The 15,012-nt window shown below is 44.8% G+C and overlaps 1 protein-coding gene across 14 annotated transcripts in view; it reads left to right on the forward strand.

Annotated features, from left to right (window-relative positions):
* PPARD (peroxisome proliferator activated receptor delta) overlaps positions 1-15,012 on the forward strand; it is an 81,147-nt gene that overhangs the window by 52,546 nt on the left and 13,589 nt on the right. For 12 of the 14 annotated variants that reach the window (XM_044003896.1, XM_044003910.1, XM_044003897.1 and 9 more), the window contains one exon: positions 11,592-11,834. In XM_044003896.1, coding sequence (XP_043859831.1) covers positions 11,693-11,834 — 142 coding nt within the window. In that variant the 5' untranslated portion in view covers positions 11,592-11,692. Of the gene's footprint in view, positions 1-1,259; positions 1,336-7,550; positions 7,685-11,591; positions 11,835-15,012 lie in introns of those variants that run through there. The other 2 variants (XM_044003908.1, XM_044003907.1) reach the window with 2 other exon arrangements.

Genomic DNA, 15,012 nt, shown 5'->3' on the forward strand with positions numbered 1-15,012 from the left:
TGGAGGAGCTGTCCTGTGGAGAAGTCATGGGAAAAGTTGGAAAAGAGCCAGATTTAAGCTTAACATGGAGGGGGGGGGGGGAATGTCCTAGAGCTGGAAGCTATCCTAAGGTAGAGTAGGCTGCCTCCAGAGATACAGCTTCCTCCTCACTAAAGGTCTTCAAGGGACTAGGCGACCACTTGTCATGTGGGCTTTTGTGGGGATTTTTTTTTCCAGGATTGAGTTTGACCTAGAGAAGCTTTTGAGTTCCCCTCTGATTCTGAAATTTTATGAGTCTGTGATTTTCCAATTGTAGCTTCTTTCTTGAACACAGCTGGCATCAGCTGGAGAGCCCTGAGAGGAAATGTGAGATTATTGTCAGCATCATATCCTCTAAGAACTGGGGCACCAGGGGCAGCTAGGTGGCGCAGTGGATAAAGCACTAACCCTGGATTTAGGAGGATCTGAGTTCAAATCCAGCCTCAGACACTTGACACTTACTAGCTGTGTGACCCTGGGCAAGTCACTTAACCCTCATTCCCCCCCCCCAAAATCATCACTGAAAAGTAATACTTCAGTCCATTTTCAAACATTCCAGAAAAAGAAATTCCAGATCTAGCATTTATTTCTCCTGTGTTAAAAAAAAAAATCTTCCTCAACCTTCTCTTTTCTTAACAGAAATGCCCTGATTTCTTTATACTTTACTCAGACTTCTGGTTCCCCAGCTCTTTGACACATCTCTATATCTGCCCACCCCCGTTGCCCCAATATCCATAAGTTGTTTCCTTTATCCCTCTTTAGTACTGAGGCACAGGAATCTAGTCAGGGTCTAACTAATGCCAGGTACAATGGAAGAAGCTCTCATAACAACAAGTCTACTACATATCTGTCTTAAGGGAACTCCCATCTAAAACAAATATAACTGAGACTACACCTGTGGAAAAGGATTGTGGTTTTTTTGTTTTTTGTTTTTAATAACTTTTACTCTCTTCCTTTGGGAGATTAGGGGAAAGGGACAGTTAATGAAGTCAGTGATGAATTATTTTTTTAAAATGCTTCCTAGTTGAAAGCAAGAAGACGCCCAAAGGGGGAAGATAGCCTCCAGGGATAGGTGGAGGTATCTGAAAAGGGGAAGCCTACATTATGGTGTAATCCTCCCTCCCCAAACAGAAACCCCTTCCAGTTTCCTGTAGGAAGAAACCTTGTGTTGTTCTCGCTTCCATCCCTGGGAATGGATACCTATCTCCTCTCACTGAATCACCTCTGCCCTTTTTCAGATCCCAGAATTCATTGCATGGCTGTCTAAGCCTCACAAACCTACCAGAAGTGACATTACTCCAGCTGGCTCTTCAACATGTAAGCAACCTCTGTGTCTATCCACCTCCCTCCAGAAGACACATGAGCCAGTGGCTTACTCCATGCAGCACAAGGGCCAAATCTGGCTGCTAACTCATCCAGATTCTGTGTCTTGGCTCATCCATTTCATCCTGAGTTGGGTATTGATGTGTCTTATCTTCCACTCCGCCCCTCCCAGAAAAAGATGACTGCAGTTCTGTGATGGCTTAGACTTCTCTGTCAGGGCCCCAGGAAGGTAGGCTTAGCCATGACAAGGTATTGAGGATGAATGTTGTACTGTTTGCATGTGAGGATTCGGTGCTGTAGAATGAAGACAAAGATATGCTCCTTCAGCTATCGCAGGACAAGGTGGGAAGCAGCCTTTCTGGGGGTGCAGTTGACCATCAAGACCATTTGGGGCTTCTTTAAATCACTGAGTAGAGCTCTTCACTCACCTCTACAGAGAATTCTCCTTTATCCAGACTGATCTTTTCTTCATGGGCTTTCTCGTGTTTCATCTTTAGTCTAGAAGTCAAGTTTTTGCCCTGGATGGGGGGAGAAAAAGGCAGTGTGGTGTAGTGGAGATAGTGCCTTACCTAGAGTCAGAGGCACCTGGGTTCTGCTACTGACTGACTGACTACCTTTGTGACCACGGGCAAGTCCCTTCTCTGAGCCTCAGTTTCCCTATCTGTAACCTCCCTTTTTGGGGTCATTGGGAAGCTCACATGAGATAATTTATGCAAAGCCTTTTTTAGACTCTAAAACAGTATGTGCATATTGATTATCATTTGAGGCAAGTTACTTTCCCTCTCTGGACCTCAAGATTTCATCTGTAAAATGGGTTAAATGATGGTTCCAACTCTAAATCTTCTGATATTCTGTAGCCTCTCTGGATTTACTTCCAGTATTACATAGTGTGAGCTTCCAGAGTATTGGGAGTAGTTATGTAACCACATTGGTATGGACTCATCCTGAATGTAGAAAGGTCACAGGCACCGTGTGCCTCTGATAAGATGGCAGGATACTGACCTGGTTTGGCACGTACAGAGAAGAGAGCACTCTAGAGTCATTGGCCTGGAAAAACTAGGACACATTTCTTAGATGGAAGCTGCTGGGTCTAGTGTCTTGGTTTAATGATTGAAAGAAAGAGGGGGAAGGGAACAAAGAGCCTATGGGAATATGAGTCTGGTGCTGCCTCCTCAGAGAGTATCAGCCACCCCTCCTTCATCTCTTCACCAAAGCTGGAGGACACCCATTGAGCTGGACTGGGTTAAGGAAAAAAGTACCAGTGACCAAATCAACTTCAAGGGGAGGTAGTAGAGAGTAACTTATGCAGGGAAGAATTGAAATCCTACTCCAGAAGAAAAACTTTGCTCTTGATGAGATTCCTGACTGGTTACTTCGACTCACAGGGAGGAAAGGAATCTATCATCTCTTTGGTCACCTGAGTTGAAGTCCTTGACTTGAGCATCTGTCGAGAGAGGCAGCAGTTCAGAGAGACCTGGGTTCAAGTCACAGTCCTGACTCCATGTAACCATGAGCAGTTACTTCATCTTCCTGAGCCTCAGTTTCCCCTTTAAAATGCAATTCATATTTCACAATGAAAGACCATGTATAAAAACACCGTGATCAGGTTATACATATGAATATTAGCTGTTACCTACAGCTAAGATAAGCAAGTCCTGCATGGATGAAAAATACCTTCATCAATGAAGTGAAAATCTCCCTCCCACCTCCCAACCATCTCTGAAGCATGCTTAGCCAGTCCAGATTGCTGGATGTTGTCATTTCTGCCTCCCTACTTGGACTGGCAGTTTGGTGGTGCCCATAAGAGTGCTCCCATCACAACACTGCTATATTACATTACTGTTGTAATCAGATGAGGGCAGCTAGGTGATGCAGTAGATAAAACACCAGCCCTAGATTCAGGAGGACCTGAGTTCAAAATCTGGCCTCAGACACTTTACACTTACTAGTTGTGTGACCCTGGGCAAGTCACTTAACCCTCATTGGCCCTCCCCCCCCAAAAAAAAAAGAATTGTCAGACTCTTGTAATCAGAAACCTTTGGCTCCCCATTGACTACTGAATGTGGCATAAATGACTGATCCTGGCATTCAAGGCCCTATACAATCTGGCTCCAACCTGCAAAGGAGGCTCATTCTCCTTTCTTTCACACATTGTGTTGCTGCCACCTGGACTTCTTGTGCTGCCCCCTCTTAATCCAAACTTTTGCTCACGTGTACCTCATGCCTCATCATCACTTAAAGGCTTTCCCTTTCCTCGGGGACTACCTCTGTTGCTGTAAGTGATACCTTCCATCCCACGTTTCTCTTAGTAGTGTCTGGACCTCTCCTTTGATCTTTGCATTGTGCCTTGTCTAAATTTTGGTGCACATCTCATGCTTCATCCACTTTTAACTATAAGCTCCTTAAACTGTGTCTTATTTTACCTTCATACTCCCAAGTGCCTAACGTAGAATCTTGCAAGTAGTCGGCACTTATAATAAATAGGAATTTAATTAATTCTAGACCCTGTCACACAAAACTTGGAACCAAGACCATATCCTTCTCCCTAATCCAGCCTACCTCCCACTGTCCTAACCTGAGCCTCCATTCTGGCCAAACAGGTCTTTTGACTGATATTAAAATAGGACTTCAGCTCATCTCTCTCCGTGCCACTCCAGCTGCTGTCCCTCCTGCCTTGGATGCCTTCCCACTTCTCCCTGGATGGATATTCAACATATCCTTGAGGGCCCAGTTCATCTCTCTCCTGCCTTCTCCATGTAGTCTTCCTTTATGTGTTCTTCCCCGACCCCATTCCATACTGCCTTATATCTGATAGGTGTTCACTCCTTGGTACTAAACTCTCCCCATGAGACCCTGAAGCTTATTCTTTTCTCCCAGGGGTGCCAAACTCTCCTCAGACGTTTAGTACTGGAAAGGCCAGGGCTTACCACTCCCCTTGCCAGCCCCAAACAAATGCCTGGGGGTAGAGTTCCCTCCCCGGAAACCCTGGGACACGTTTTGGCAGGACCTGTAATGCTGACACATTGTATTGCTCTCTCCTTGCATTCATTCATCGCTGGCCTCCCTCCCCTAGCAGGCTCAGGCTATACTCTTCTTCCGTCTGCAGCTTGCCCATGGGGAGCTGGGAAGCTGTGCTTCCTGCTTCACAGTATTGGGTGTGCCAGATGCGGGAAGGTTACTGAGCTGCCTGAGGTGAGGTGGGCTGGCCCTGAATGGAAGGAGCCAACTCAGCCATTGGCTCTGTGCTCTCTTAGTCAGGAAGAGTCTTGTTTGTGTGTGTGCTTGCACACCTGTGTTTACCTACTCTCTCTGGCACTGGGGCTCTTCACTTTAGGCTTTGCCAATTTATAGGATCTGAAATGCAGAGCTGGAAGAGACCTGGTCAGGTGGTCCAACTCCCTTATTTTACAGAAATCCAGAAAGGTTGTTGCTTTCCTACTGTCACAAAGATAGTAAATCTCTGAGGCAGGATTCAGCAACAGATACCAGGGTGAAAAACAGTACTTCTAGCCCTCAAGAAGCTTACAGCCAGGGGCAGCTAGGTGGTACGGTAGATAGAGCACCAGCCCTGGAGTCAGGAGGACCTGAGTTCAAATCTGGCCTCAGACACTTAACATTTACTAGCTGTGTGACCCTGGGCCAGTCACTTAACCCCAATTGCCACACACACACACACACACACACACCAAAAAAAAAAAAGACGTTTACAGCCTAATTGGGAGATGGAGGTAGGAGGGGGAGGATAATGATATATATGAATAGGTAGGATTCCAGGTGGAATGTGATAGGAGCAAGGAAGAGAATCTTTGCAGCTTCCCTCTGTAGCATAAGTGAGCATTTTGGGGGATCTGTGTCTATGATGTTTATCTGCCTTCACAGCATTCAGAGGATTTGAAGGTCAGGTTCATTTGACAGATATTTATTTATGATTATGTAAAACATTACCATATTAGTCATTTTGTATATGAAAACTTGAAGAAAAAATGAAAGAAAGGAAAAAATAGCATGCTTCAGTCTGTGTTCCATCAATATCAGTTCTTTCTTTGGAGGTGGATAGTATGCTTCATCATTAGTCCTTTGAGATTATCTTGGATTATTGTATTGTTGAGAATAGTTAAGTCTTTCACAGTTCTTCATCAAACAGTATTGCTGTCTCTGTACACAATATTCTCTTGGTTCTGCTCTCTTCGATATATATCAGTTCATATAAGTCTTTCCAGGCCTTTCTGAAATCATCCTGCTTGTCATTTCTTATAGCACAATAATATTCCATCACCATATACCACAGCTCCTTTAACCATTCACCAATTGATGGGCATTCCTTTGATTTCCAATTCTTAGCCACCACAAAAAGGGCCACTATAGCTATTTTTGTGCAAATAGGTATTTTTCTCTTTTGGGGGATATCTTTGGGATATAAACCTAGCAGTGGTATTGCTGGATCAAAGGGTATGCACAGTTCTATAGCCCTTTGGGCACAGTTCCACATTGCTCTCAAGAATGGTTGGATCTTTTCACAACTCCACCAACAGTGGATTAGCGTCCCAGCTTTCCCAAAGCTCCTCCAACAGCCAATATTTTGTTTTTTCGACAAATTTTTGTGAAATTTATTCTATATGTGGAACATGGCTAGGCTTTAAGAAGATACAAAGTTTAGATAAGGGGCAGCTAGGTGGCGCGGTGGATAAAGCACTGGCCTCGTATTCAGGAGGACCTGAGTTCAAATCCAGCCTCAGACACTTGACACCAGCTGTGTGACACTGGGCAAGTCACTTAACCCTCAATGCCCTGCCCAAAAAAAAAAAAAAGTTTAGATAAGATCAAGTCCCTTCCCTCAGGGACCTTTAGAGTTCAATAGAGGGATGTGACATGTTATACATAATTGTAATAAAAATAGTATAGAATATTATGTAAACAGTGCTGTGTGAGGGCCAAGAGGAGGAAGGTTATTGCCAACTGGGAGGTCAGGGAAGATTTCATAGGAGAGGTTGGGATTTTGTGGTGATTAAAAATGTTCGAGAGGGGGCAGCTAGGTGGCGCAGTGGATAGAGCACCGGCCTGGAGTCAGGAGTACCTGAGTTCAAATCCGGCCTCAGACACTTAATACTTACTAGCTGTGTGACCCTGGGCAAGTCACTTAACCCCAATTGCCCCGCAAAAAAAACCCAAAACAAAACAAAAAATGTTCAAGAGACATAGTTCCTGGGTAATTTAATCATTTTACTAATAAGACCAGCACATTATTAATAAAAGGGTACTCATTTGGCTGTCTCTCTTAGACCAAAAATACCTAATGGTGCTAGGCTCATGATTTATATGCCCTTCAAAGAGTAGGTGTTCCCCAGAGGTGCAACTCTGATTGGTCAATACAATGGGAGGTGGACTCTCAACTCAAACCATTCAAATCTTGGTTCAAAAGACATCAATTTCCATATCACCTGTCTTGATAATAGGGAGAATCAACATTTTCCCCCGACCTGTCTGAGCAAACACAATGAGCAGGAATACACACATTAACCCAAACTTAGAATTTCTTTTACTGTCTGATTAGATCTTGGCCTGGGTAAATCTCCAAGAAAGATTTCCCACACTGGTTGATTTCTGGATGAGGAAATAGAAAAGGGGAAAAACCTTCTCTTGATTCAATAATTAGTTATTAAATATAAGAGAGAGAATTAATTTCTCACAATTTTGAATGGGACTTTAATGAATTCTACTAGGGAGGGGTAGCTAGGTGGTGCAGTGGATAGAGCACCGGCCCTGGAGTCAGGAGTACCTGAGTTCAAATCCAGCCTCAGACACTTAACACTAACTGTGTGACCCTGGGCAAGTCACTTAACCCCAATTGCCTCACTAAAAACAAAAACAAAAGAATTCAACTAGGGGAAAAAAGGGGAAGGGGGTAAGAAACTAGGAGAAATTGTAGGCATAAAGAATAGCATACGCAAAGGCGAGGCAGAAACTTGGGCCAGAGCAGTGGTTCTTCTCATTCCTCATTGTATTTGGGGAATGGGGCAGCCTGGGAGTTTGTTTTGCAGGAAATTCCTTCCTTGGAGAATTCACTCTCTGTTCTGACAGGCCGCCTGGTAGCCCTCAGTCTGTCCTCCCAGGCCAGTAACTGACGCTTAGAGAGGGAGGGAGCCACTGCTGGGGGTGTGGCTTGCATGATCAGGAGATACCAGACTACCAAGTGGTGCTATGGGGCAGGGAGAGGGCGTAGAAACTTGAACCAGAAGAAGGAGATGGAGGTGCAGTCACTGCTGAGACCTCGTGGGAGGCAGCAGCAACTGAGGCTTTTTCAGTCATGCTCTTCTGAAGCTTGTGCAAGGGCCTGTTATTTTTGGTGAGTGTGCTGAGAAGAGGAAGTGGAGGGAGGGGTTCAGTTGTGGGAAAGGGAGGATGGGATACCTAGGAAAACATAGGCTTTGGATCGGGTTCCTGTGTAGTTTGAGGGACTTTGTCCAGGTTGTCTTCCTCTCTCCCCACCCCCAACCCCAGGCTCAGCAAGCCGGAGATACTTTCAAGAGTGTACACTTCATTTTGCCTTGGTTTTCCATTGCCATTGTCTGTAGATCGGTGCTTGGTGGAGAATATAAAAATGAATGGCTTTTGGCAAAACCCAGACATTGGTTGCAACACAACAGTTAAATATAAGTGTTAAGCAACCCAAGGTCTGTGGGTTTTTGTCCACCAGACTGAAGCCACCTCCCCATTTGTGCTAGAGGCTTCAAGGAAGCGCCACTGGAGCAAACACCCACATCTGGAGGGGAAAACAGGCTTTCACAGTCCTGGCACTGAGCCAAAACTCAGTGAAGAGCCCCAGAATCACTCCGGGATCTGGAGCTGGACTGGTTTCCCACCACAAAGCTAAGCACAGATGGAGCCATTGCCCTGAAATATATAGCAAGCTGACGTTTACAAGATACTTTGTGATTCTTTAAAATAGGAGCTCTTAAAGGTCTTTTAACTGTGGCTGCCTCATCAGGCTAAGTCCTGGGTGGGAGCCGTGATTTTAGCCCCCTATACCCGCTGTGTCTTCCTGGATCTCATTTACTTATTTTTCGATCACCTGTTGTATGCAGTATGTTCAATCTTTATGTCCAGCCCAGGTTCCTCAACCTCTTCAAGCCTTCCTTACCTGTGTACCAGGCATTTAGATGTCCGTGTAACAGACATTAGATGTCTACCAACACCTGCCTCTGAAAATGATCTAAAGACCAGGTGATTATTTCTACCCTCATCCCAGCTTCACTGTCTCACTGTCATCCCTGCCTCGCATAAACATCGGCATTCTAAGTCGTCTTTGTTCATGCCCCACATCCAGGCTGCTGCCTGTACCTATCAGTTTTCTTCTTCCTCATTACATTTCTCAAATTATTCCTTTCCAATTCTACAACCACTGCCCAAGTTCATGCTCCAGTTATTTCACACCTGGCTTACTACAACAACTTTCTCAGAGGCATCTCCCACTTCCAGTGCATCCCACCCAAGACAGAAAAAATTTTCTTGCGTCTCAATTCTGGTTCTTTGGTTTCTTTTCAGAGTAATCTCAGATCAAATTAAAACTAAGCATGAATTTTAAGGCCATACCCAAATGATGTTCTTGCCAATATGCTCAATACTCTAGCAAGGTCATCTAGATCAGAGGCATCAAACTCGTGGGCTGGGCAAAACTCCAGAGTGAAGCCCAAACTAGATTAAAATGTAATTGGGGAATGTTTAACAAAGTAAATAAAAATACAGTATAACATAGATAGAATGTAAATTTGTGGTTTTCTAAATCAATATGTGAGTGAGGCCAACAGGGATTTGTTTCTATTTGAGTTTGACAACAGTGGTCAGACCTGCTAACCTCTTGTCTTTATAATAAAGGTGGGTAATGGCTTTTTTAGACTGGGCTTTGTTAGAAGTAGCTGAACCTCAGGATTATCACTGTCCTGAAGTCTGACCCTCAGGTTTGCAGGTTCTGAAAATCTAGCTTATTAAATAAGCTCACCTGGGGTGATGCTCATTAGCTTAGAGAGCTGATTCACACCAGCCAAACTCACAAGAAATTTTGTTCTAAATCATAAAACCAGTTTATTAATTTACTTAAGTGATGGTGGTTGAAAGTTGGAAGTATAAAAAAAAATACAAATAAAAAAGAAATGAAGTGAAAGTGGGGAGTGTAACTTTGCAGGAACCAGTATACCTGAGCCCGATATTCAGTGTCCTCTTCTCCAGTATCAAGATACTTGGGAAACTAAATTAGTAATTAGAAAACCATCGGGAAATTGGAACAAAGGGATGGGAATGGTCTTGAGGGATATTTCATTTAGACTATGATAAAATCTGGTGAACTACACAGTTCCACTTCAGGAGTACACCTTTGTAATGATCTAATAACTTTTGTTCCATATTTCTATAATTTCCTTTTTGTGGAAAGGGCTTAACCTTAGACTCAGAAAGATTTGGGTTCAAATATTAGTTCTGATACTTATATATATGACTGTAGGCAAGTCATCTTTTTTTTCCTCAGTTCTGTAAAAAAGGTCATAGTAGTGTACAACTTGCCTCAACAATGTTGTGAGTAAACCATAAAGCCCTCTTTAGAAAAAATAAAAAATCAAGTATTGGACTCTATAGTATAAACTGATAAATTCTTGTTTTCTAGCTCTTTTTCTAGATTCTTCAAAAATGACCACCTCTCACCATCCTGATCAGCTTTGCAGCTAATGATTTGTACCTAACAGTATTCTCCATTCTTTCTCACATGAGGACTATGCCTTCTCTCTTCTTTCTAACTGCCTGCCTGCTCCCCCTCCCCCTTTCTGGCTTCAGAGCAATGTCTGTCAATGGTACTTGTTCAATTGGGATGAAGGATAGGTTCCTCCTTTTTATTTTATTTTTATTTATAGTTTTGGGTTCCAATTTTTATCCCTCATTCCCTCCCTCCCCTCCCTAAAGTGGTAGGCAATCAGATATAGGCTATACATGTACGATTTATGTAAAACATTACCATATTAGTAATTTTGTATATAAGAAAACTTGAATAAAAGGGGAAAAAATGAAAGAAAGGGGAAAATACCATGCTTCAATGTGTGTTCCATCAATATCAGTTCTTTCTTTGGAGGTGGATGTTGCATCAATAGTCCTTTGGGATTGTCTTGGATCATTGTATTTTTGAAAATAGTTAAATCTTTCAAAGGTCTTCATCAAACATTATTGCCGTCTCTGTACACAATGTTCTCTTGGTTCTGCTCGCTTCACAAGACATCAGTTCATACAAGTTTTTCCAGGCTTTTCTAGAATCATCCTGCTTGTCATTTCTTATAGTTTCTCTTGAGAAACTTGAACTTCCTGTCTTTTTGAGTATCCAGGTGGAGAGAGAGCTTAGTGAAGAAGAAATACTTCAGTTGGGGTTGGGAGAGACTTGGTAAAATCCTGGTTCTTACACTTATTTCTCTTTGAGCTTATTTTTTTCTCATCTGTCAAATGGGGTTAATAATGCTTACATTACCTTCCTCACAGGCTGGTCATAAAGACAATTTTGTTTCCAAATCTCCTGATGAACTTAAAAAAAAAATTAGGGGGCAGCTAGGTGGTGCAGTAGATAAAGCATCAGCCCTGGATTCAGAAGGACCTGAGTTCAAATCCAGCCTCAGACACTTATTAGTTGTGTGGCCCTGGGCAAGTCACTTAACCCTTATTGCCCCGTGTGTGTGTGTGTGTGTGTGTGTGTGTGTGTGTGTGTGTGTGTGTAATAGGTTGAAATAATTATCATGACCCTGAATCCCACAAATTCTTCTTCTCAGGATATGGGATTATGAGGCCCCAAGCCCTGTATTCATCCTTTGAAATGCCTGCCCTTGATCCCTGGAAAGCAAATGATTCCATGAGACTTTCACTCTCACATTAAATTGAACTCTGTAGAGACTTGACTTTCCCAGTTTGATGGATGAGGAAGGTGCTTCTGAAAAGGCAGAAGGAGAAAGGGGCTGGCTTCCTAAGCTAATGAATAGATTCCTTCTGGCCAGTGAAGCTATTCTAAATCCCACAGTCCCCCACCAGCAGGCAGGGATGACAGAGTATGAGAGGAGGGCATGCTAACCATGGGGAGAAGTTCGAGAGGACTCTCTGGTCCTGCCTCTGTTCTTCCTCTCTCTGGCATTCCTGAGAGTTGGGGCACAGTCTCCTGAGAATGGACCCCTGGTTATTCCCCCTGCCCTGCTTTTGGTAGGTAACCTTGTTTCCCTTTTTCCTGTCCCCAGGCTAACAGGAAGCCCCCTGTAGAGGTCCACCTGTGAACACATACAGATGATGCCAGAACTATGACAGGGCCGGCAGGCGTGGCACTGAGGGGTGATCAGCCATGGAACAGCTACAAAAGGAAGTACCTGAGATCAGGGAAAAGGAGGAGAAAGAGGAAGTGGCAGTGACAGTGACGGTGGCAGAAGGAGCTCCAGACCAAAATGGGGGACCGGAGAGTTCACTTCCTTCCAGCAGCTATACAGGTAAGGGATGAACCAAAGGAAGGGAGGAAGTTGTAGTGTTGCAGAAAAGGCGCTGTGGGGACACGAGGCGTCAGACCACTTGGGCCTGCCATGTTTTCTACTGGCTCCAGAAATCAGTTATAGAGCAGCTCCAGGAGCCTGGTGATCTGGTCCTGCCCTTCTCTCTCAGGAAGACCCAAGACAGAAGATTTCTAGCTATTGGACTTTCCTGAACACTTTCTGGGTACACCACCACTGGGGGCTCTTTTTCCAGAGTTGTAAGTGGACAGCTGGGCTGCTTCAGTGAGGATATAGGATGACCTTGTGCATGAGAAGAATTTATTATTATAATCAAATAAAAATAAAATTTATAGCAGCTAATCTGACACATTGATAACTCTGGTATTACAGCGTGATGATTGTGCACAGATGTTCAGAGATTCAGATCCATGTCTATAATCCAGTATCATTTTCCTATAGTCAGACCAAATACTTTTTTTTTTTTTTTGCAGGGCAATGAGGGTTAAGTGACTTGCCCAGGGTCACACAGCTAGTAAGTGTCAAGTGTCTGAGGCCGGATTTGAACTCAGGTCCTCCTGAATCCAGGGCCAGTGCTTTATCCACTGCTCCACCTAGCTGCTCCCCCAAATATTTTTTATTTTATTTCTTCAGGCCCTATAATCAGTGGCAATCTTTTCCTCCGTGATGCAGTGCATTGCTCAATCATTATTACTACACACAAGTGCAGAAATAGAACATCAATTAAGTTAAAAGGCAAAGTTTCTCAGTTGAAGTTCACTTGTTTCTCCCACAGCCCTTCCCCCCAGTACTACAGGGCAAAGGTTCCCTGTTTTCTGTCCATTCATTCACTCCTCTCCTGCCATTCCTTTCTGTTGCCTCCCTTCTGGCCCCCAAAGCTGAAAAGTGCTTGGGTACCATGTCTAACTGCCTTTTGCCCTCCCCCTGAGGTTCACAAGGTGTTGAAGCAGCAGCAACCGTGAGCTCTGCCACCCAGGGATTGCTTGAACTCCTAGGGTGGGGGGAAGGAAGGCGACAGTACAATCCCCATTCTGTTGTGAACACCTTGGCTGCTGGTGGTGGCGCAAGAGGGGAGAACGGCATAGGATGGCTTCAAGATTCCTGCCATTTGAGAGTCTTAGAGCACAGGGAGGGGAAGAAAACGTGTTAGGAAGCTTAAGATAGGGCCCCCCCAGTCAGGAGGGCCTGCCCCACGTAGAGCAGACTCCTAGGGCCAGTGCTGCAGGAGACTATGGTTGCCAGGGCATCCTTCTCTTCACGTCTGGCATGTCCCAGGGAGAGAGTCATCCAGTATAGCTGCCCCTGCTCCCCAGCTGAGTAGGAATGGCATTGGCTTGGAGGTGGTCTAACTGCAAGGCCTCCCAATCTCATACCTCTCGTCCCACGCATCCCCAAATGACCAAAGTGAGGCTAGCTTGGGCTTAGTTTGATTTCAAGGGCAAAGACAAGCCCCCTGCTCCCACCTGTTGGCTGATTCCTCACATTCCTTTAACTGAGGAGCCCCAAGCCTTTCATTTCACAATTAGATGGGTCTTTTCAGAACAAATGTGGCGAGGGCTAGGCGTGTGAGTGGGTTTCAGCCAGTACATGTGCCACTAACTATGGTCAAGTAATTTCCCACTTGATGAAGAAGAATGGACTATAAAGCAAGACCTTGCGCCCCCTCAGGAGAGGAGGGGGTAAAAGCAGGAGCAGGACCACCCAATTCAGCCGCTTTGGCACTTTTGCCCAGAGTTGGCCTTGTTTCTCTTCATTTTTGCTCAGGCAAACAGTAGCTGGTCTTCAGAGGTATGTTATTTCCTGTTCACGCTGGCACCCAAGTGGGAATGTTGCCCACCCTCCTTGGGCCCTAAAAGACAAATTTGCCACTTATGAGCCAAAGTGGCATGTTTGTGCTGGCGCTGGCTGGGAGGAGAAGGCCAAAAGGCTAGGCTAAGTCAGGACTGGCAGAGCTTAAGCAGGACTCTGGGTCGACAGGGAGTGCTGTATGCCACCTCAGGCCATGGCTTCTTTCCTGCGCACTCTACAGTACTGTGCAGTTAATAGATTCTTGTTTGTTAATAGTGAAGTGGGAATGGCCCAGGTGGAGAGTTGTCTTTGGTCTAGAATAGAAACCGGAAGGTGTTTATTGTACTTTAAAAGGAAAATGCAGAAGAGAATCCTAAAATACTCTGTTATCCTACAGGTTTTGACCAACTCTCTGCCTGAGCACAGTTCTTTCTACAGTAGTTACCTCTCCCCTCTCCCCTCCCTTGACCTTGCAGGCATAAGAAAGGACTCAAAGAATGTTAAGAATGTAACTGTCCCTTATGTTGTGACATAGTCATCTTTGTGCAGATCTCAGTGCCCCAGGCAGCTATAGCATAGTTTAAAGCACAAGACTCTTCCCAGGGACTCAAAGGGGAAAGCCACCTAGATAACTAGCCCAGGCCTGTATTTTGTTTCCCCTAAAACGTCTCAGCTGGGTCTCTTGCTTTACCCTTCTAACCCCATCGGTGCTAGTGCTGTGGTATAAGGGGCCCTCTAGAACACCATTCTGGAGGTGAGGGCTTTCTCTGCTTTTTATGTTATTTACAGGCAGCCTCACACTAAGAGATAGGCTGTTGCCTTCCATGGGCTTTTGGCAGGAACTGTCAACTTTCTCCTCTAATGGCTCAGTTGTCCTGCCTCCTTGATTGTGCAAACATCTATACCGTTGCCCTTCCCATTCCGTCATTGGAGACTCAGAGCCCGTTCCCTCAAGCCTCTCCCATCTGCCCCATTTGTGGTGCAGTGATCACTGTGTCACATACGCAGCTTACCTCCCAGGCCAGGAGGGAGTTGAAGCATAATCTGCTGACTATAAGAAAGAAAAGGGGTTTTCCAGACCAGCTCCAGCAGGGGAAGTGTTCTCTGCTAGCAGGGACAAAGCTGGGACTCACCCCCTGGACCTAACTCTGAAAACTTTTAGAACCCATCGGTAAGGATTTGCGTTTGCATGAACCTCTTCTGAGCCTCTGTTTCCTTCCCAAACAAGGGAGTGCCTTCCAGCTCTAAAACTCCTTATGGATGAGTATTTTAAGCCGCTTAAAGCCCAGTTTGAAGAGGTCTAGGTGCTTCTCTGCAATTCCTCTTCCCCATTTACCCCCCATACTGATAGAATTGTGTCCTGACCTCAACT

This window comes from Dromiciops gliroides, chromosome 4 (genome assembly GCF_019393635.1).
Source record: "Dromiciops gliroides isolate mDroGli1 chromosome 4, mDroGli1.pri, whole genome shotgun sequence".
In the NCBI taxonomy this organism is placed as follows: Eukaryota; Metazoa; Chordata; class Mammalia; order Microbiotheria; family Microbiotheriidae; genus Dromiciops; species Dromiciops gliroides.